General features: G+C 45.2%; 1 protein-coding gene across 5 annotated transcripts in view; it reads right to left on the bottom strand.

Annotated features, from left to right (window-relative positions):
- Nucleotides 1–19,413, bottom strand: part of HERC3 (HECT and RLD domain containing E3 ubiquitin protein ligase 3) — a 52,079-nt gene extending 32,666 nt beyond the window's left edge. Inside the window, exons 1-3 of one of the 5 annotated variants that reach the window (XM_065836120.2) lie at nucleotides 19,041–19,405; nucleotides 16,581–16,703; nucleotides 14,419–14,676 (exon numbers count right to left, since the gene is read on the bottom strand). In XM_065836120.2, coding sequence (XP_065692192.2) covers nucleotides 14,419–14,644 — 226 coding nt within the window. In that variant the 5' untranslated portion in view covers nucleotides 14,645–14,676; nucleotides 16,581–16,703; nucleotides 19,041–19,405. Of the gene's footprint in view, nucleotides 1–14,418; nucleotides 14,677–16,580; nucleotides 16,704–19,040 lie in introns of all 5 variants that reach the window. The other 4 variants (XM_071807815.1, XM_071807814.1, XM_071807813.1 and 1 more) reach the window with 4 other exon arrangements.
- Nucleotides 19,414–24,061: the final 4,648 nt, after the last annotated feature.

The following is a 24,061-nucleotide window of genomic DNA, read 5'->3' as shown; positions in this document are numbered from 1 at the left end:
TAATTTCACCCAGTCCCACTGTCAACCCTCTGCAAAGACACAGGGAGGTTTCAAGGGCAGTAACTCAATTTTCACATGCAGTTTCCACACGTGGGCCTATAAGTGTCCAACTGTAGCACTTCTTGGCAGTCTCTTTTATTATGTTCATTTGCATATGTAATTGAGGGAGCCTATTTTTATCTGTGAGCTCTAAACAAGTAGCAGCTGTACAGGCTAGCCAAAGTCAATCACAAACAACAGACAAGGTGTCTCAACAGCATATGTGTTTATGGTCTATTCTTCTCAGTCAGCAAGATTAAAAAAAAAAAACAAACAAACACAACACTGCAATGTGTTGTCACATCACCTAAGTTCAGCCAAGTGTATGCTTATGTACTGGACCTGGAGGTTCAAAACTAAAGCTCCTGCTGAAGAGGATCCTACCATCAAAAGAAGAGAGAGATGAAACCATCCTCATCTCCACAGGAAGTACCTTTGATTCACAATCAGAGGGCTGTAACACCTCTCCTGTGAGAGTTGGGGTTGTTCAGCCTGGAGAAGGCTCTGGAGAGACCTTATTGTAGCCTTTCAGTACTTAAAGGGGGCTTATAAGAAAGGTGGGGACAGACTTTTTAGCAGGGTGTATTGTGATAGGATAAAGGGTAATGGTTTTAAACTAAAAGAGGGGAGATTCAGGTTAAGATAAGGAAGATTTGATTTTTTTTTTTTTTTTTTTGTTAACAATTACGATGGTGAAACACTGGAACACGATGCCCAGAGAGGTAGTAGATCCCCCAGTTCTGGAAACATTCAAGGCCAGGCTGGATGGGGCTCTGAGCAACTTGATCTATTGAGATGTCCCTGCTCATTGCAGGGGGATTGGACTAAATGGCCTTTAAAGGCTCCTTCCAAACCAAACTATTCTATGAACCCATCACTTTGCTATAAGCTTGCTTGCCAGTGTACACCAAGACCAACCATTATCCCGAGTGCCTGTGCTCTTAAAACTGGTCATAAACTCACCAGCCTGCCCTTCTTCCAAAGCTGATCCCTTCACATTGCCAAACACTCCAGAGAACAACCCAAGTGTGACAGAAGGGCAAACATCAACAATATAGGAGGCTATGGCACCCATAATGGAGAATGTGTTTTGCTACCTGCAGACATGACTCTGCTTTCCCAAGGAAGAAATTAGCTGTTACTTGTCATGATAAGTAAACATATCTCATTTGCTGTGAAAGTACCACTGTGAGCTACCCCTGAGCCATCAGAGCACCTTAGGGAGGTGACAGAAGATTCGAGCGACCAAAGATCAGCATCAGGAGCTGGAAGAGGCAGGACTCTGACCACAGCAGTACTGCAACTGGAGAAAAAGTGCCCTGAGGTACTGGGAGGCAAGGACTGCACAGAGATGGCTTCACATACTGGAACATGGAGAGGACATCAGTGGGTTTAGAAATCCAGAGTGGTTGCTTCATTCAGTCCCCACAGACTCCAGCTTAATTTAGCAACAGGGACCTTGCTTTACGTGGCATCCCAGAGGACTAATAGATACTGACTTGTTTTGAAAGGCTGCCCTGTGTCACTGAAAGCACAGTACAGCCTCACCTGGACCCACTGGACAACCACAGACGAAAAAATATGCCTGTCTTGAAGCTGAAGATATTTGCCTTTGGAAGTATACACATATGGTCCATCCCACTACAGTACATTCCTGAGACTGTCAATTGCAGCTTTCCTGCAAAGTCAAAGAAACGTAAACATGAAACAGTTTAAGTTTTACAGACAGACATCTCTTTCCAGAGATAGAAAAAAAGCCAGCCTTCCCCTGGGGGCACAGACTGCACAGGCAGTCCAACAAGGGTCCCAGTTCACTGTCAGGCTTGCCAAGCCACTCAATGTACCATCTCCCTGCTGACACGGATAGTGTTATCAAAAACATTCGACAATTTCTTCTTTATTGACCTCTCACCCCTTCCTCATATCAAAATTTGAGGCATTTTAGTAGTTGATAAACACTTGTTTTAATTTCCAAAGCATCACAACACCATTACTCACTTGTTAGAAAAACAACACTGAGAAGAAGGGTGCAGAGGGTGAAGTTCATTCTCAGTATTATGTCTTCAGTAAGTGATGAATAAGAACAGTCAAATGGAGCTTAACAGGCACAATTACATGCAAAGCTAAGCAGAACAAAACCCTGAAAGCAATAGGGAAGGGCTGAAGGTGTTATGCAATACAGTGTTTCAACATATAATTAAACTTTCAAAAAACAAAACATAAGTTCCAAGTAGTACACACTGACGCAATCTTTTCTTCTTAAGTCATCAGCTGTCTCAAACCAGAAACAATACTTGGAAGTCATTTATCAGTTCTTCATATCTGGCAGAGTTCAAATTTTCACTCTTCTGTCCACTTTAACTCACGCATCTCAACATAAACAGACATATCAAGGTTTGACTTTGTTTGGTTTTAGCCTTGTTAGGTCTTTCCATAAAATACACATGGGATCAAAGAATGAGGTCCAGGCAAAACAGCTTCAGGACAACACTTCTCAAAGGTGTGACAGGCCTAGTTCCCAAGACTGCTCTTGTGCTTTCTTGCTTGTTTGTGGTTCGCAGGGACACTCAGCAAAAGCTGAGGACAGGGGCTATATGTTTCTGTAACTCAGCTTTCTAACAATCAGCACATTCTGATTGAAGGTTTGGAAGCAGCAGTAAAGCTGAGTCAAGCATGAAGACCCCTGAAAAGCCCATCCTCACTCCACAGCCTCACCCTTTATAAAAACAGGGCTTACACTTTGTCTCCACAATGTTGGAAAGCTATACAAGGTCTTCAGTGTCTCCTGGAACCACAAAGCATCCAGTTACATGAACTGATTAGGATGCACCGGCAACGCATGATTAATTAGCTTACCCACTCCTAGTAAGTTTATCAGAGAGTTGGCACACCCTTTCTACACACAGCTTCCAGATGCTCACAAGACAGGTTTTTTCTAGGGCATGTGGCAGAATCCTTCAGACATATGTGGATTGGGAGCTACACAAACAGCACCAGATGGTTTTTACTGCCTGAAAACAGAGTAGAGAACCTATGAGTCCTGAGGTCACACCTTCAGTGGCAAAACCTGGATCTCTTCCCTGGTGAGAACAAGCTGTGGCTTGGAAGAATTTCAAGTGACTGCAGTCTGCTTGGACACCTGGCCAAAACTCCTCATTGCCTCCCCAGCTTGCCAGTAAGCAACTCTGAGCATTTGCTTTCCTTGGTTGTTGCTGTCTGCTAGGAAAGTATTCACAGAGTCTTTGAGATAAGTGTCTTACTAGCCTGATCAGAAAAGGAAGAGATGGTAGTAAGAACACAGGGAAAGGAGAAACAACTGTTGGCACAAATTCCTCTAGGGTAAATGCTAGCAGCTGCAAAGTCTGTGGACAGATGTGCCAATTTCTTTGCTCTGCCATGCCACATCCACATTGAGGATGCCTGAGCACTGTGTAACCAAGATCTAAAAATTAGAAGTGTGAGAAACAACATTTCAATGCACGAGGCAGCTGAATGTTTAATAAGACACCAACAGCAACCTAAACTTCACCGTGTGTTCTTTCTGTTCCCTGAATATTGAAAAGCCTTAATTCTTGCAGGAAAGGAGCTAAGTTCTCTCTTTTTGGAGATGAATTACACTAACACATTAAACCATCTAGCAAGGCGTCACTTAACAGCATTAGCACTTATGGAAGCCTGATTCAACAGCCAAAATCTCCATGGAAAAACCTGCTATTGCTTTCAACAGTTAGAACAAGAAAAATGAGAAAAACACTATGGCCCAAACTTATCAGTCACCAGCATTTCATTAAACCACTGTACAAAAAGTAAACAACAGTGGATCACCAGACTCCCTGACAAGATTTTTGTATGTTAAGTATGAAACTTAGCTGACTGATGACTTCTCCAGTCTCCATCAGCACATCCAAAGATACTTCTGCATATGGACATCCTAGCTGTATTTCTAGGCTGTGATGAGCTTCATTATTTCAGTCCTAACAAAGTCAACTGATCATTAAAACATGTCAGAATGTTTTAATGAATCTGGAAAGAGGAAAACAGGAAGACAAAGTGTAGCAACTGAAATGCTTGCTATTCAAACTGCACTAAGAGAAGTACACCCAAGATTTCTCCCTCCTCTTATGAAGGTTTCTCCTTATTTTGTCAAAATAACTTCAAGCAAATGTTCTGGTTATTCAATGCTTTTACCAGTATTAGCAGCACAAGTACACTCAACAGCTTTTCCAAGAAACATCATCCCCAGTGGAACTGTGATTCTGCCACTTGGAAACTGGTAACTGGGGAGGGGGAAATGCATGCTGTTTGTCAGGACCCTTTGACCTCCTCCTCTCTCCTTTAAAGCCCCAAGAACGAGCTTCTGATTTCTCTCTGCACACTTTCAACCCTGAACACCTAGGCATCTTGTGCTCACAGCTGTCACAGACAACACATGGAGTCTGGGACTAGGAGGAAGAAATCACACCCTATGGACCACTTAAGCTAAAACCGCTCTTGGACCTTCACTCACACCACCTCCGCAGGCTGTGGTTTGCCAGCAGTGACACCAAAGGAAGGCTCACAGGGAGGAGGTGAGGGCTGAAGGGCAGAACACACCTTTCTGATTGCAGACAGTCTCTCTCTGGCACAGCCAGGTGTAGGACACGTACAATACATAGGCAGCAGCTCGAACCACCCTGCCCAACAGCAGCCTCACAATTTCACTACCACTACCTTCCTCCTCCTTGCCAAGCTTCTCTGAAAAGGCATTACATGCTTGTTGTATCTTGTGTTCAGACTATGTGAGACTGTGTGCAAGGGTGTGGGCAACACCATGCTCTGCACCTGCAGGGCACAAGACTACCAGAGCAGACCCCATGGGAAGACCATACCTCCACTGTATGACAGCTACCCTCAATTTCCGCTGGCTGTTCTCACCCACATACAGCAGCTCACCTTGTTCTAAAACACCTCTTAGTATCAGGCAAAAGTTTTAAAGTATGGAGTAAGCAAATTTTACATCAGCATGCAACCTCCTCCAACTTTGGACAACTGAAGTTTACTATATCCATCGAGGAGACTGGGTTTTACAAGTTCAACTCGCAGATCTTGAGGTCTTCCTCTCATGAACTTTGTAAACAACTGCCAGGCTTGCAGTAGAAAGCAGAGCACTACCAAAGGCAGCCTGATTAGAGAGACTGACAGCAGCAACACTGAACCTGATAAGGCTCTGATAATTTGGTTGCAAAGCAAGAAATGCAAACATTTAGTAGACTTGCTGAATTAAAAAAAAGAAAAAAACAGACGGGAAGGAAGACAGTAAAGGACAGAAGACCACCCAAAGCAGGTGACATTGCCAGAAACACTGTCCATAGGTCAAAGCTGAGAAGCTCCAAGTAACAGACATGAGTCTGCAGTCCCCTTTCATCACAGACACTAATGACATTTACAGAAATGGCTGCTTCTCTGCACAACATGTACAGTACTGCTCATTAATTTACTTAGCACAGTTATTTACAGCCTTAAATAACAGAGAGACTGGTTTAGTTACTAGCACTGCCTTCACTCTATAAATTTGCTTGTGGTCACATCAAGGCAGGAACATAGAAGCAAGAAGTGAGAGGTCACTGTGATACTCCAGGGTGTCACTTCACATACACTTTGCCAGCTGTGAAAGCAGACACGTACTCTGAGAAAGCAAACTTATTCCTCTAGACATAGCCATAGAAAGTCTTTTACTTCCCCACATCACTGCCTTTTCTCTAGGGGACATGGCCTCTCCAAGCACATCTCTGAGAAGCCATAGGCAGACCAGCAGCCAGCCAGAGAATCTTGGAAAGGCCTGGGCAGAGAAGGCTTCAGTCTGGCAGGCATCAGCTGGCAGTGGGAAGAATCCACCTTCAGATCCCAGAGGTAAACAAGTAAGGGCAGCTCTTTCAAAGGGGGAAAGCACCAAGACTTGCGAAAGAAACACAGAAAACCCAGAGAGAGCCCATTTTCCTCTCCTGCAAAGAGTGGTCACTTGGCCAGGTGTGCTGGCCACAGGCAGCACAGAAGCTGCGGCTGAGCTGTGGCTGCTGTGAAACCCTCAAGGTCCACCATGCACACCCCAGAAAATTGCCACAGCTCCAGGGCAGCAACTCCAGCATGGGCAGGATGCACTGGACTTCAGGGTGATGTGCTGAGGATGGATGCTAGAAGTGAAAAGAGGAACTGGGGAGATTGGTGCATAGATACTGGATTTGATGTGCTGGTACTAGACAGTGCAAAGCAGCATTCTGGCCTGAGAAATCCCAAGCAAGGGCACAGCAATCTTTAGAGCAGTGACAGATGTCAATGGCAATAAGCAAGAATAGCAGATCAGGGAAAAGAAATAATAAGCCCTTCACTGCAGCCCATCATAGACACATGGAGTAGCTAATATAGTCCTGTGGCAACTATTGAGTCAACCTTATAAACACAAAAGGCAACCAGCGTAAAATCAACAGCTCTGCTTAAAAATCAGCACTTTCACCTCCTAGCACTGCAAGAAGGAGAGATCTATTTGCTTCTTCCCTGCAGTGCTCCCCAAAACACAGCACTGCTCACTTCCCAGCAGCCTTAACGCAGCCCCATCCAGCACACATGCTGGCGAACCACAACAGATTTAAAGCTCAAAGACCCAGGAACATCTACAGCCTGCCTTTCGGCCTCAATTTTACCAGGCAGCAAACCACTGCCCCAAGAGGCAGGAGTTGACTATTATTCATCTGCTGTGCTCAACCCTGCAAATCGCTGCTGTACCAGTGTCCTTCCACAGCAGCTGTCTGAGCAGAGGGCTCAAAGTGAAGCACCTCTGTGCTCCCACAACTCAGACAGCATTGCTGTATTCCATGCACACTGCAAGCAAGCCAGAAAAGCTTTGCTCCACTTTTTGCCTCTGGATAGGTGCTGGTTTGCCATCTTTTCACATTATGGGAGCAGTTTTGCACAAGAGGAAGTATTTAGCCTTCACATGGGCATTTTACACTTTCTTCTAGAAGGGAGGCTACATTTTCTAGGTAGTTGCACTTGGGAGTGTCACTTATGGCAGCCCCAGGCTGTGACAAAGTACCATGTGATTTTCAAAAGCACTTGGTGTGCTCTTCACTCTGTTCCCGTTTATTTAAAACCCGCAGTGATCTGCATGCGAGCAGGACAATGCCACACATTCCCGAAAAGTCACACCTGCACAGTGCAGAATCAGTCCAGCACCCTTGCCCTTGCTTTCGGTGACATCTCCATGAGGTTCACAAATACCGCTTGAAAATACCTTACTGCAAAGAAGCAGGGTGACTGGGAAAGGGAGGTCATTAATGTAGTCCTAATGAACATTTACAGAAATTTATTAATTTTCTCTACTGTAAGATTGGAAGACACTCTGAGAAAAGGAGATATGAGCCTCTGTATGTTCCTTTTTGGCAAGTTTATGTAGGCAGGCAGCTGTTTAAAAGGCAAGTCAGGTATAAAGAGCATGAGCATTTCTTCACAGCTCTGCTGTAGGAACAGCTGTTTCCTGCTAGTAGCCTTAGGTGTCAAAAATATTTGATTTCTAAAAAGAAGCTTCACAAAGATCTTTGAAACAAATTCTCCTTTCCAATACAGCTTAAGAAGGAGTATCAGGCTGGTTAATGTTGACCGAGTCAAACTTAAAATCATCACAGACATAGTTAGGCATCATCTGGCAGATTTAATGTCTACAGACAAGAAAGTAAGCATATACCACAAGCTAGAATCAAAACAGTCTTTCCATATAATAGTTGCACACTGAAAAACAAGTAAATCCTAATGGAAAAGGGGACATGCATCCTGAAGATACCCACACACTCTAGTAAGCCTTCAAGATCAAATAATACAGGATGCTTTACATTTACCTTCACCAAACTCAGGCTTTGTTACTGCAAAACACATGCCTACGTGTTTTCATGCAAAAAGGAAACAGAGACCACTAAGGCGAGGGAAAAGCTATCCATAGTGACAAAAAGCCCCTGGGCTGCTTTACTGGAATGAGAATAGAATTTTTGGAATTGGTGCGGAGAAATTTCGTATTTCAGATCCTCACCTATACAAAAGCTGCCCAATAACAGCCTATCATCTGTGGCTATGTCCCATCTTGAAGACAAGAACAACAAAATTCCAGCATCAACAGTCACCAAACTACTGAAATCTCTCCTAAAAACTGGGATTATCAGCCCTACTTATGCATTCAGCTTAATCAAGTCATCACTTTTGTCTAGCACAGACAACTATTCTGAATACAGAAAGTCTGGGGCATTTAGAAAACCTGTATCTACGGCTTCCAGCTTCTCTCCTGCCCTCTCCCTTTACCTCACCACACACAATTACCCACTCATTTTATCCTGAGCCCACCTTCCAGCTTCAGTGTGATTGCAGGAGGGGACAGTCATTAGTGCCACACGCCATGCCAACACAAGTGTTCATGCTGCTTCCAAGCCAGGCACGCATACAGCCTTTATTTCTGTTGCACCTTCAGAAAACCTATGAATAGTACATAATGCAAAAATGATACAACCAAGATAAATGGAAGAATGGAAGTTTAGGGTGCTAGACTACTCTACAAATTCCCCATTAAAAGGCAAAAAGCTGGTCATTCCTAATGGAGTTCTGCCTTTTGAGACAGAAGACATGAAAATGGTCCCTTATGTCCTCAGTAAAACACATTGTACTGACTCTAAAAAAAAAAAAAAAAACAACACACACAAAAAAAACCCCACACACAACAACAAACCACCAACCACTACCACCAACAGTGCCTCGCTTCACTGGGCTCAATCTTGTTTTCACACCTCAAAGTGAAATCAAGAGAGAAATCTGGTGGTTTTAACAATACATGCATTTTTAGAGACAGCACATTTTAGAGAACATGTTACAACCATTTTAGACTCAGACTATGAGTTTCTATACTGACGAGAAGCCAGATTTCTACTGCTTTAGGCTCTCCTAAAGAGCCTTATGTCTCTTCAGGTTAGGCTCTCCTAATTCTTCAGTCTCAGAGAGTATTGGTAGAAGTCAGTTCTCATGATCCAAACCACATACATTTTAAAACAGCCTACTACAAATATCTGGAATATTCTGAGCCCCTGGTCAACCAATTCAATGCAACATATGCATATTTAAGATAAAGGGAAAGTAATTTTTAAATCCAGTCTTCTAATTTTGAAATGTAAAAATCATCCTGAAGCCTAAATTGCACCAATTCACCTGAGATGGACACACCACAATACAAATCCAGATTGCTGGATGTTGCTGCAGTCATTAGTGAAGACATAACAACCTCAAACAGCTGGGTCAGATCCTGTGAGCAATCAAAGGAGGGAGAGGGATGAGCACCGATGAACATACCTGACTCTCCAAGAGGCAGACAGTTTAATCTAACTCTTCTTACAAATAAGATTTACAATACATGCTGAAACATAATAAAGGAAGGATTCAGATGCAATTTATGTTTCTGGTTTAAAGTCAGCTGCTGCAGGCCAGCACCAAAGGTCTGACTCTGAAGTGCCTCTCTGTCCCCCAGGTCCCTCAGCACACTTGTTTTCAAGCACATGCTGCCAGAATTTGGCAAGACTGATGCCTACAAGCAGGGCTGCCGTGCCTCTACTACATCTTTTAGAGCATGAAAATTTGCTTTTGGAGCATAGAGAAAATGTGATGAATGTGAAGGAGGACTCTCCCAGACCACAGCACTTGGAAAGTGTTGCAATAGCAGCATGCTGAGCCTCAGCTCCATGACAAAACTGTCTCAGATCCTCATGAAAAGCCTGTTTAGTGGAACCTTCTGGAGTTGCTGATGTTTAAGCTCTTTTCTTCCTTGTTTCCCTCCTTGTGCAAAGAAGAAGGAGGCAAGGGAAACTAACCATTCTCCTGCCACTGTCATCCCACATGAGAGCAGCTCTCAGCCTTACCTATTCAACGCAGCAGCCATACCTCCTCATTCACCACCTGCTCACTTCCACGGCTGCTTCCCACAAACACAAGCCCTGCTACCTCTCCTCCTGAGCACCCGGGGCCTCCTGGCTGACATCCCACCCAGCAGGAAGAGGCTAAAAGAGGAAAATCCATACAGACTGTCCTTCCAAGCAAGTTGTGCATCTGAATTCTCAGCTGTTACAGGGTTTATGATTAACAGGCATGCCACAGTGAGCACCAAGGTCTCTGTAACCATGTGCTGACGTTCAGGACAAGTGGATTTATGTCTGAAAAGGCCACTGAGTTCAGAGTCCAGGGGGATCTGGATCATGTAGTGGGTTTTTGTTTTGGTGGGGTTTTTTCCTGCTTTTTGAAAAAAAGATCAAACATATCAATAGTACTTCTAGCCCTGCAGCTATGGGCAGATAGATTCCACAATGCACACAGAAGCAATACTACCCTGCACATTTGCATCCAGACAGGAAACTGGTAAAAAAGCATGGGTTTGCCTGCTGTATGTTACCAGAGGAAAGGCTCAAGGCAAATTTGGGACTAGACATTTTCCTGTAACTCTCTTGAGACATTAATTACCAAAGCCCAAGTTTTCTCACTAGCAGAAGTCACATGAAGTTCAAGTCACTTTCAGAGAAAAAAAAATCTCTAGACCAGAACACAAGTTCCAAATCTCAGATTCAAACATGCTTTACAAGTGGCTTACAACCAGTTAGTTATTTCACACTCCTCTGTAATTCAGCACAAATCTCAAGAGAACCTTTACCTGGGCCTGTATTTTGTTCCCCAGTATATGCATGCACATTCAGATAAAACATGTCACAGGGAGTCAAGACATCACGTCAGACCTGAAGAAAATCAATTCAAATGAAATTACAGGGCTGAAGAAGTAGAAATTTACATATAGTGACGGAGAATAAATGTATTGCTTTCTAAAACTATTGCCATACAAAATCATCACTTCCCATTAAGAGACACCTGTTAACACCTGTTTATGCTCAGGAAATTAATACAAGCTCAAACTGATTTTGCAGAACAGAAGTATGGAGTGGGCTCAACATGTCACAACTAAGATTGCCAGGTTGCTTCTCCTAAGGCATTGTCAGAAACTCTGGGGATTCCAAGTGCATTATGACACAGGTAAAAATTAAGACAGGTCAGACAGAAGCTTTATTAACTATGTTCATGGTAAGAGAACAATGGGACAGCAGCTCCCCCTCTGCATCTCTGCCAAGTGACTGCAGAAACACCAATTATATGTTTCAGGGGAGGAGAAAAACAAAAAAGGTGAGCAAAATCATTCATTTCAATATGAACAAACCCAGGTATCCATTTGTGACAGGGAGGGACTCCTCAAGTAGCTTGCTAACAACCACAATTCAAAAAAAGAATGAAATGGTAATGTGACACTGTGGGGACATGGCTCTTGGTGGAGCCCATAGGAATGGCACACCTGGTATTATCCTAGCTCAGGGATGTGGAGCTGGCAGCAACCACAGCCTGTTAGCTTTTAGTTGAAATTAATATTCTTTTAGTTAGTATAAACTTCTTAGACATCTTAACTCTTACTACCGCAATGTAAAATTCAAGGAAAGGGCACTTCTGTTGACTTGTACTCTTTCAGTGGTATGAACTCCCCCAGTAACTTCTGTTCCCTGTAGCAGAGAGGGACAAGAATCACTACACCAGATGCTATCATGTCTCTGCATTAAATCCACAAGCTCAGCTGATGTGACAGTAAACAATGCTTTATAATTAACACCTTTCTTTCATTTCAAAAGGTGCTCTCTAAAGGATTCCTCTAAGAGGAACTGCTGAAACAATTCTGTGCCACTGTTTCACATTTTTGTGACCAGCATGAATGAGAAGCAAAATTGAATTCTCCAACTACAGACATATGTAAGTGGGCAGCAGCAGAAGAGAAAAAAAAAAATATTTGGAATATATAGTAAGGGAAGAAAGGGAGGCAAAGTCGTCAAAGCATTCCCTGCAAATATAACAACTCTTCTCCCACTGGTAAAACCTGTAAGCCTTGCAAGGAGAATAGGGTTAGATTCATGTTCAGTGCATTATTAGGTCCCAGAATTTTATTCACAAGCAGACATAATCCTGAGAAATAACCATCTCTGATTAAACAACATGATCATACATTCTCAAAACACTAACTGAAGCTTTTAGCGTGCTGGCAGCATAAGGCTCATGTACACACAAAGTGAGAGAGAAAAGGGAGTTTCCTCTTAGGAGCATGGACCTTGGCAGCAGGAAGGAGATCACTCCACCCCTCTGAAGTCATCCAGCATTTTTATACAGGTTTCAAAAGGCTGAAGACCCCCTTGCATACGATAATGTCAAGACATTAAAATGACACACAACCAAGCCGCTCTACAGGCCATGGTAAGCATTTCTGAAGTCTAGAGGGGGCTCAGCTGCCTGAAGGCGACAGTCAGTGTTGTGTCCTAGTGTCCCACAGCAGGAGATGCAGCTCACTCCCACAGCTGGGCAGAGGTCAGCCGCTTCCAGCTGCCCTCAGGAGCTCAGCAGAACCAAGCCACGAGGCAGTAAACACAAGAGGCTCAGCCCACACTGCCCTGTCCAGCAGAGCCTGGAAAAAGGCAGCTGCAAGACAGCCAGTAGTGCTGTGTCGGTAGAGAAAGTTTCTCAAGGATGGTCACAGGTTCCTCAGAAGGCAGCACTGCACAACCTTTGACAGAATAAATTAAACCTGCAGAGTAAATGGGAGCTGCTGTCACAGTTTAGTGACAGTCTTTTAATTTGAGGGGTAGAAGGAAGACACTTGGAATCAAATCCAAATAACTTTTTATTTCTATTTCCAAATCTCAGACTGCCCCTCTTCTGCAGCCCTCACTGAAGGAAGGATTACCTAGTTGCTAGAAGTCTACACTTCAGCATTTAGGATTCACAAGATCCATTTTCAGCTTGATGATCTACTCACTGTGAAGCCTCCATTTTCATTATTATCTTATGCTTTATTTCCTGGGTAACTGAAGGCTAGCCCAGCAATGTTTCTCAGAGTACACATCTTCACAGCACTTAGAACAATACCGAATTTCTGAGGCCTCTGCACTAGAGTCATGCAGCCAGTTAGGATATTTGCAGGATGAACTATCCTCATCAGGTTGAACGGAAAATTCACCAGGCTTGGCTTCCTTTTACTAAGCATCACATTTACTCCAGGGCCTAAATTTACAAATCCTCAGAAGATAAACAGTGGTTGTGCACAGAGAAGACTTAAGCACTCCTGATAATCCCACCCTTTTTTAGTAATTGCCTGGAAACCACTTGTAGGAAAAGCATGAGAAGCCAGATTAAAGGTCAGCTCCTCTAATTCAGTACCACAAACATCCAGCACCCAATACCTACCACCCGATTTTGAGAAAGAGGAACAAAAGACACAGTGACAGAAAAAAAAAGAGCAGTAGAATCAGTCAGGTCAGATTTGCACATAATACATGGGGAACTGTGGCTATTTTGTACACATCTCATGTCCCTTGTGCAATAATAAGGTACATTACAGAAGCCCCAAGCCTTATAGAGGGTGGCCTGCAGTTTGAGGCAAGGTGACACCTTATTGCTCTAATTACCCATGGAGGAATTTTTAGTATATTTTATTATATTATGGAAACAGAAATACCTGTATCTTCACCACCTGCCAAAACAAAGCAGTTAATGGAAGGTAAATTGCAAGGCAAACATTCAAAAGAAGGTCCATAAGAAAGGCTTCGGGGTTTCTTAAAATAACAATACACAATTAAACTACTCCTTCACCATGGAAAGGAGAGGCATTAGCTGCCTGTGGTTCTGCACACACAGGTTCTGCCCATTAGAACACAATGAAAATGCAATTTTAGTCTGGGGAACACAAGGCTACAATGACCTTGAAGACTTAGAAAGCACGAAGGTGCAAGTTGACAAGAGAATTCCAAGAGGGCAAAACAAAATTTATAAACGCTCTTGGCCAAAATAGAGTTTGTTCTCCACAACTATACTCATGGGTCTCCTATTTGATGTAAACAACAAAATTCCCAACAATAACTGAACAAGAGATGCAGTGCAGTGCAATTGGAAAGACAAAGCCAAAGACACTTGTGACTCATGATCCTCTCTTCCCTTTTATAAAAGGGCGCATAATGCCAAACAACAAAATTTGCCATGAGACCATCTGCGCTCAACTCTGTTTTGATGCATTTCCCAGACAAACTGAGCAGACCTGTCTCCCCACCCATGCTGCTCAGCTTCAGCTTTTCAGAGCCAGCAAATATTATTCAGCATCATTACTGCATTATCCCACATGATCTTCAGCTCTGTCAGCTGCTCCAGCTCCAGTGCAATTAGCACAAAGCAATTTCTCTCATCTTCTCAAACCACCAGCCTCAAGACAGTTTGAAACACATCTAAAAAAAAAGAAAAAAAAATCAGACTTACCTGGCTTGCTTCCTTCACAGTCATGCCCCAATTGGCCTTTGGTGTTCAAGCCACAGGTATACACTTCCCCATCTTCCAACAGGAACACAGAGTGGTTTCCTCCACATGCCACCTCCTTGACATTTCTGTCATGAATGAATCCATATACCTGTGGTTCAGGAACGATGACCTGGAAGTTGCTACCTATCCCAGGCTGTCCAAAAGACGAGTAACCCCAGCATAGCATTTTCTTTATTTTCCGCAAGTCATGTATCCTTCCTAGGCAAGAGAAACAGGGAGGGGATAGTGAATGAAGCAAGTACTCAACAAGTGATCATACAGCTAAGCTGCTCAGAGCAGGAGGCATAAACAACCAAAAAGGTATTTCCTGCATGATTGTCAGTTTTGTGGACTGCCAGTAAAGAGGATTTCCACTGCGACACAGACAAACAAAGAAGAACCAAGGCAGCTCAGAACTCAGGTACCAAGTCAGCATCTTCATGCCCTGGCCATCTCCATCTGTATGGCAGTAGAAGTGTTTTGAAACTCAGCAGACCTGAGCTTTTACTTCAGCAAAACCACCCTGCTTCAAAAAACAAAATCAACCAACTCCAATGTTTTTTAGATTAATGGGTCCAAACCTGAATTTTTGGAGTTACAGTGTCACATTTGGGGCCACTGCCTAAGGAAAACTTCAAAGATTATCTCAACAGTGGTCAAACTAATCCTGACCAGACAGGCATAGGTATTTGCAGTGTACTGGCCAATGTGGAACTGTATTATTTCTGATAAATACAGATTAAGAAGCATTTTGTTCAACTGAACACATGCTTGAAAGCCAAATATGTGCGTGTACACATGCACACACCCCTAAACTGCAGCAGGAATTTCCCAGAAAACAGTTCACAGGGAGCAGCACACTGACAATTTGTCCCCAACACCAGTGGGCAGATAACATTAACACAACTTGCCAGCAGTCAGTTGTTATCTTCTGTGCTGCACTAAGTAAAAGTCAGGGATTTCAGAGTGGGCTAATATGGGAAGGAAAAAACACACAGCAATATAAAAAGCCCAAGGTACTAGTCGGCCTGAATTTGATAACAACAACAAGATGCTAATGAATAAAAGCTGAAGGGAGGGAAACAGCTCTCACTCCAGAAGAAGGATAGGAAAGATTTTAGTAACACTCCATTGTTACTCCTAATCTCAGTGGGTTTGGGTTATTTGTTAAACATGCTACACTAGCAAGACATCAAAAACTCCTCTGCTTGAACCAGAAACTGATTAAGCTTTTTTGGTAAAGGAAAGGGAAAAAAAAGAAATATAAAGATCCAAGACAAAGTCTTATGACTCATCATGCCAAGTTTTAAACTAAGGCAGTTTACAGCAGCAGCATTTACTACCTCAGCACAAGACTGAAAAGTAAAAGGTAACCCTTGAAGCCCCAAAGTTTCCTCAAGGAAACAAGATTCCTTTTCCCACTCTGAGCAGAGAGGAAACACAGGCACTCTGTTTCCAAAGCCTGGTGCTAATTCAAGCTCTAGGTATTAGCAATAAAGCCTTTCCTAATCTAAGCCCTAAGCAATGAGTGCTCATCTCTTACCCCACTATCCTTGCCTGTCAGCTGGGGTCACGCAGTCAGGTGTGGTCCCTTCTGCTGGGGCAGGGCTGAGTTGGATGGGGGAAGAGAGGATTGGATGTTCCAGTTGTAATTCATCAATGGCGCAATTTCCTACCACAAATTTTACTAGGATCTCTTAAGTATGCCATGAATCCCATTTATCTCTAACAGGCTTTGCTCCTTTATAGCATAACTCCATTCATTCACATACACATAAGTGCTTATCACTGGCCAGCTCCAAAGCACCCAGAGAAAAAAGCAGGATATTTCAAGGCTCTGTCCAGCTGTTAATCTGGTTGTTGATTTCACTCTGTACTTGGCTGCCCTCTGCACAAAAGCCTGATGGAAGATACCGTCTGTGCTGGATACACCATTTCTTACACTAAGAATAGGAATGCCATAGAACATAGTAAAATTGAACTTCATGTTCTATCTCAGAAAAAAAAAAAGGGACAGCATAAGCAACACCCTGAAGGTCACAACACTAAGGCAGAGAAACATTCCAAAACTGACATCTGAAACAGCAGAAATCTGGGACTGCCATTTAAGCCTGGGGAATTACCTTGTTGTGAAGATATAGGCAGCACAATAGCAGCAGACCTGAAGATCCAAAGAGCACATTCCCCGCTGGTATAAATGGATGTTGCCTTTGAGCTGCAGAGATTTCACCTTTGTATGACTTGAACTACAACGACATTGTACAACATGAGCTAAATATTAATTTGGGATATCTTTCTAGAAGGGCTGCTGAACGGTTTGCTCCCCATAGACTACAGTCATCTTTTCTAGTACTAATTTCATTTAAAACGCTAAAAATACTTTAATTACTTTCCTTGTATTCCTAATCCACACAAGAAGTTTCTGTAATGGGCAGGGGGATGTGACATGATTGGTATGATGGTTTTTCGTCTGGGTATGACACTATTTACAACAGGAAGAGTTCAAACTCACAGTAATTCATATGCACAATAGGATAATGTTTCAGAGAAGCTCAACTCTCATTCATGCTAGTGACCAGATTTTCTGAAGAGCCCTGAAGTTTAACAATCCCTACGGCAGAGAATGAGGCATCAACATCCCCTCCAGAAAATCTGGTCTTAACTAGATTTTTGGTTAGTGTTTTTAAAGTATCTCCCTTGAATCCCACAACCATCCTCCAGACACTTTGCTGATAAATCCCTGTGCCACCATATTCCAAGAGGACAGAGCAGTGCTTTCCACTGAAGGATGAAAACCAACGTAGCCGCTTGCCACTTGGGCATACAGGCACAGCCAAATATTTTCCAGTGGTATAGTAAAGCACATTTTTAATTTACTTATTTTGAAGACATAGCACATTTTTAAAGCCACAACTGGACTAATATTTGGGTTTTATTCTCCCCCTAGAAAAAGCTGCTGCAAATTTTAATACACCATGTATTCAAGTAGGAGCTGTGTCCTGAAACCGAACAAGGCTTCAAACAACAATTTCATGCTCTGTTTCCAATCTGGTTAACGGAGTTTCTCTTCTTTTACATCAGCAAAGGAAGTAAAAATGCACATTACACTGCAAACTACCTCTACAAACTGTATACCTCCTTATACTAATACAATTATGTAAAGTGTTTCTAGTGTGGGCAGGCAATAACACAGAGGAAATCTATTGCGGGTAGAACATCCACCCTCTGCTATAATAAGGCTCAGCTGACATACTAAGTATATATCCTTTAGTGAGAAAACAACCCTGGTGGTTTGGTGAAATAATCATGCTGCATGTAAGATCATGACAGGATACGTTTTAATTTGCCTTTTTTTCTTTTAATAGCTATCATGACATACAGTCTCTTCAGACCGCGGCTCTAAAGCCACAGCTGCAACCACAACTATAGTGTTTCTTGTAAACTTAATTAAGTTTGTGCTTGCAACAAGCAACACTCAAAGCTAAATGCTCCTAAACAGAGAGATCTGCCAACTAGCAGGGCATAAATAAACAAGTTTTTTCCTTCCCTATTGTTTCTGAGATTTCAGCTAGCAACTGTGCTCCTTTTGAGCACTGCCCAATAATGGAGGAATTCACTGCTTCTTTCTGCCACTAAACCTCCAAAGCCCATTTTCATCTTCCTTTTGACTTCGTTTTACCCCAACTCAATGCCTAACATAAACCAGGCTACACAGCAAGAGAATGCAAAGTGTAACAATGAACGAGTTAAAGCAGACACAGCATTTCCATTGTATAACGACACACACTCAGGTGGAGGTGTCCCCATGGAAAACATTCAAAAATAGATAGAGCTCAACAAGACCCACATCGTCTCCATTTTGCAATCCCAGCAAGAACAGCTCCCTGCCTTCGACCCAGACACAGGTTTCTCGGCTTCCGCACTTTACCGCTGCTCCCGTTCCCCACCCCAACCAGCGCTGAGCTCCGCGGGGACATCGACCTCTCGGGGCCAGGGAGCGACAGCCGCGGCCTCGGACACCCGCTGCCCACTCCGCTCAGAGCCGGTCCCCCGCGACACGCACCCCTGCCCACCATGGCAGCTGAGCACCGCCGACCGGCTCCAGCCGCAGCCTCGCTGCCGGCCCAGCTCCCGCAGCGGCCCGGGGAGGCCCCGCCCGGGGACGCGCGTCCTGCGCCAGGCAGGGCGGCAAGCGGGGGGGCCGAGGGGCTCCGCCATGCCGCCGCGCTGCTCCGCGCACGTCGCGCTGCCGCTGTTGCCTCTTGCCCGTTCTTCTCCTCACGTCGCTTCGGTGCCGGGACCAGCAGCAGCCCGACCGCCGGTCCCGCCTGGCAGCTGGGCTTCCCCTTCTCCGGTACTCGCCGGGCCGGGCCGAGCCAGGCCAGGCCAGGCCAGGCCCGGCCCGGCCCGAACCCGGCCAGGCCAGGCCAGGCCAGGCCCGGCCCGGCCCGAACCCAGCGCTACGGGCCTGGGCTCAGATCCACCCCGGCGGGGCTCCAACCGAGCGGGGCAGGGCGCCCAAAGCAAGCGGCTGTCCCCAGCCCCCCTGTCCTCTAGTCGCCACTCCGCTCCCCATCGCTCACCTGCCGCCGGCTCCGCCGCTACCACCACGGCAACGAGGAAGTCCAGCCCCTCACACCGCGGCCGCCGGTGGGAGTGACGGCTCGGGACGGCCAATAGGAAGCGCGGGACCGGCTCCGGAGCACAACTAGGCGGGCCGCGTGGCGGGGCGCTCTGTCAGACGTTGGGTCCGCTCCGCTTCGCCCCTGGGTGGCCCAGCGCTGTCCGCGGGCTCGCGTCGCCCCGGCAGCCCTGGCACCGCATCCTGGTGCTGAGCGTTTGCCTGGCGGGAGCAGCGGTGAGGGGAGAGCTGGCCGGCCCTGCGGGGCTCCCGGCCTGCTGGCATCCGGCGGTGCCCGCAGCCTGGTTCCTGGGGCGTGGGGGATGGCGCTCCCCCGGGGACGTTGTGTTGCCGTTTCCGCCTCACCCCCAGGAAGAGCTGCTCGGGGAACGACCTTTGCGCGGAGCCAGGGCACTGCTCGGGGTCAGGGCTCCCTGCGGTCGGTCAGCCGGCATGCCCGCGGCCCCGCCGATGAGAAACGTCATCCCAGCTGGGGCTGCTGCCAACGGCCGAGCGCTGGGGACACCAGCAAACCGCGGCCACGGGCTGTGGCTGCAGAGATTGAGCAAGTCTTACTGGCTGAGCGGATCAGGGGCTGCCCTAAGGACAGTAGAAATCAATGGGCAAAGTTAAGCATATGCAAATATTCTATAATATAAGCTATTCTAAATAAAAATCTCAAGGGAAAGCCAGCTTTCCGCTGCTTAAAATTATTTTCTTGGTTTTGTTAAGCATGAAATGTCACTAATAACAATAGCCAGTTCCTTTCCTCTTTCGTTTTTCTCATTTTGTATTTTACCTGGCCTCTAGGCACCTGACAGTATCACAGAATGTTAGGGATTGGAAGGGACCTCGAAAGATCACCTAGTCCAATCCCCCTGCCAGAGCAGGAACGCCCTAGATGAGGTCACACAGGAACATGTCCAGGTGGGTTTTGAATGTCTCCGGGGAAGGAGACTCCACAACCTCCCTGGGCAGCCTGTTCCAGTGCTCCATCACCCTCACTGAGAAGAAGTTTCTTCTCAAATTTAAGTGGAACCTCTTGTGATCCAGCTTTATCCCATTACCCCTTGTCCTATCATTGTTTGCCACCGAGAGGAGCCTGGTTCCATCCTCATGGCACTCACCTTTTATATACTTATTAATAAGGTCACCCCTCAGTCTCCTCCAAACTAAAGAGACACAGCTCTCTCAGCCTTTCTTCATAAGGGAGGTGCTCCACTCCCTTAATCATCTTTGTTGCCCTATGCTGGACTCTCTTCAGCAGTTCCCTGTCCTTCTTGAACTGAGGGGCCCACAACTGGACAAAATACTCCAGATGGGGTCTCACCAGGGCAGAGCAGAGGGGAAGGAGAACCTCTCTCAACCTACTAACCACCCCCCTTGTAATACACCCCAGGATGCCATTGGCCTTCCTGACCACAAGGGCACAGTGCTGGCTCATGGTCATCCTGCTGTCCACCAGGATCCCCAGGTCCCTTTCCCCTACACTGCTTTCTCAGTTCCCTCGTCCAAATCGTTAATGAATATATTGAATAATATTGGCCCCAGTACTGACCCCTGAGGCACTCCACTAGATACTGGCCTCCAGCTAGACTCCGCACCATTGACTACCACTCTCTGGCTTCTCTCCTTAAGCCAGTTTGCAACCCACCTCACTACTCTATTGTCTAGACCACATCTCCTCAACTTAGCTGTGAGGATGCTGTGAGGGACTGTGTCAAAGGCTTTACTGAAGTCAAGGTAGACCACATCCACCGCTCTGCCATCATCCATCCACCTTGTTACATTCTCATAAAAGGCTATGAGGTTGGTCAAGCATGACTTACCCTTAGTAAAGCCATGCTGACTGCCCCTAATGACTCTCTTATCCTTGATATGCCTTGAGATGGCACCAAGGACAAGCCGTTCCATTACTTTCCCAGGGATGGAGGTGAGGCTGGCTGGTCTATAATTACCCGGGTCCTCCTTCTTGCCCTTTTTGAAGAGTGGAGTGACATTTGCTTTCCTCCAGTCCTCAGGCACCTCTCCCATTTCCCAAGACTTGGCAAAGATGATGGAGAGCGGTCTAGCAATGACTTCAGTCAGCTCCCTCAGCACCCGTGGGTGCATCTCATCTGGACCCATGGATTTATGGATGTCCAGACTACTTAATTGCTGACAGGCTTGTTTGTTTAGGAACTCATACATTTTATACAATGTTTCAACCTTTGGAAAATATTTCTGGTCAAAGCATAAATCTCTGTTGGGAGAAACAGGGGGGGTGGGGCGGGGAGGAAGCCAATAAGCAAGCGATTATGTAATTCCTGAGTACTCATTTTCTAATTTTAATGCCATCCATTAGAAAAAGATTCTGCACACCACAAGAGCAATGCACAAACTCGATCCCACTTGGACCATCAAAGTGACAGTCAATATTTGAGCAAAACACACAGAGATGTTTGCAAGGGCTCCAAGTGGGAGGAAGAGGTCCCTAAAACAAGTCCAGTGCCTGCAGCATTCATCTTCCTTATGCTACATATCTGGCAGTTTGCAGTGTTTGTGTACTTAGCATGCAACGTGACCTGTATTGGATAAAAATTCACCTGTATTTGCGTGGATCATGCATGTTTAGCATAAAAAGAGCCACTCTCTCATGTAGCATTACACCTGTGATGTAGTAGTTTTTACTTAACCAGTGTGACAAGCAGCTTCCGGAATAACTAAAAGCATAGAGGAAAAAAATATTTCCATTGTTTTTTGTTTTATGTATTTCAGCATCTGGAGCCCTTTGCAAAATAGACAGTTTTTCCCTTTAAAATCAGTTTCCTCTGTTTGTTTCTGATTGAGTAATCAAGGAGGGGAAGGTACACACACACCTCAAAAAAAAAAAAAAAGAAGTCTGTGAGAGAATATAGCCTACAATTTGTCTGAGGAAGCCAGCACTCTCTTGCTTAAACCAGTTTCTAACTGGCTACATTTCAGCTTTGTGGAGAACTTTCAAGGCTGCTTCTTTATAAATGGATAAAATTTTAAATTAAGACACCAAAATAATGCCATTCTATTTGTGTCTCTGCACTCCACTGTGTGCAGCTCCCTCTGGAGGCCTCCACCTTGGCTGATTCCTTTGTAAGAGCCTCTGAATGGCAAAGTAACAGAAATAAAATTTACTCTTCGCATTTCATCCGTGGTTTTGTGGTTGTTCCTGTGTCCTGCCTGTGCTGGCTCACACAGGGCCCGTGGTGAGGTTGGACGTGCTAGAAGAAGATGCACCTCACCATTTCCTTGATGGGTTAGGTCATCCAGAGATCAGGTCCAAAGGTATTCAGAGATGCCAGAATCTGCAGCTCATCCTGATTTCCAAAGCATGTCATTCCTCCCCCAAACAACTGAACAACAGTCCAGTGTCAAGAACCACATGGGTGAGCATGTGGTGAAGTCTCCTGAATGCTGTGGTAATACAAGTTATTTCACCTGCCCTGTGAACCTTTCCAGCAGCTGTTTACCGTAGAGTCCTTCACTAGGTGCTGTTGGTTGCCTTCCTTCATAGGCCACACCTTTTACTGAGGCTGTGCAGAGGTAGTGATGCTTTTGCTTGGTCAGTCCTGGCTGTTCTCAGAGCTTTCCGCCAATACAGAACATGAGGAGGGGAGTAAAGCTGGCCACAGAGTGTGCCACCACAGGGAAACCACCTGCATTGGCCACAGGCCTGTGCCCCAGTAGGAGAAGTCCTTCTATGTGGCCTCTGATGTCTCTGTGTTGTTCTGTAAGCAATGAACCCTTCCATTTTTTACTTTTCTTTTTCGGTCCTGCCCATGTTTGGGAAGAGCTTCTGAGAGGGGCTCAGCTGGGGATTAGTCAGCCAAGGCAAGGTCCTGCTGCCTCCCATGGAAGCAGTATTTCTGCATGGTGCCCTCTGGAGCAAATCCAGCATGAAGCTCACCCCTAACACACTTCACCAGGCTACCTCCTTAATTTCTCATGGCTTACAAGCTGACAGGATGTCCTGGTCACCCCAGATCCACGCTGGTTGCATCAGCTGCTCTGCCAGGCTCCTGTGCTTTTCTATGGGTAACATTCATATCAGATGAGTGGTCTAAATAAATTTCTCTGCAGGTTCAATATGCTTTTGCTGCCTATGTAAAGCCTTTTAAATTCATAGCTGAGTGCAAGGGTCACTCTTCTTGTATTCCTCTGCATATTTTATAACAAGCACTGCTTGAGAAAATGTAGACACAGCTTGGTGCTCAAATCATTTTAGAAAATGACAGAGGAACACTCTATCTTGCTCCCTCTAAAGGTATTTTAAATATATATAAAAGCATGGCTTATTTGAGGACAAAGTAAAAATAGCCTGTAGAGTTACTCTGAGCTTTAATCTCCCATGTGACACTACACGGTACATGATAAGAAGGAAATTCCTTCAGGCTCTCAATAAACCTATTATCACTTAATTGCTAATGGGTTATTTCAAAGTCCAAACAGAATGCATCTTTTGTACACTCACACAGCATGGATCACTCCAGATTTCCAAGCCCTAACAGAGGCTTAGAAAAATATTTAAAAAGGCAACAAGCAGCCAGGAGCAGGCTGGTGAAGAGCAGCAGGCTGAGCTGCTGTGACAGCATCAGCCAGGGGTGGGATGGGGACCCTCAGGCTTGATGGGGACAACACCATGGGCTTCTGCCACTTTCCTCTTTCCATAAAAATACACCTGCAGCAAGGTGGTGCCTTTCCCAGAGGATGCCAGCACCCCTGTGGTGTCCTGTCTGCTGCTGGTGGGTGAGGGGTCTGGGAGTTGGCTCTGCACTGGTCACATGTTCCCTCACCCCCCTTGGCTGGCGGCTGGCATCCTCCGAGGCGCTGGTCCCCCCCTGCCTGTCACCACTGCTGTGTCCCCTGTTTTCCTGTACTGCCCTGGCATTTGAGGTGAGTGATTGAAGATTTTATCTACTAATTACTATACTGTAACTTAAAATGAAGCTTTCTTTTCCTCAATATGTA

This window comes from Patagioenas fasciata, chromosome 4 (genome assembly GCF_037038585.1).
Source record: "Patagioenas fasciata isolate bPatFas1 chromosome 4, bPatFas1.hap1, whole genome shotgun sequence".
Lineage (NCBI taxonomy): Eukaryota > Metazoa > Chordata > Aves > Columbiformes > Columbidae > Patagioenas > Patagioenas fasciata.
Note: the sequence above shows the minus strand (reverse complement) of the source record. Positions and strands in the feature narration are given on the sequence as shown.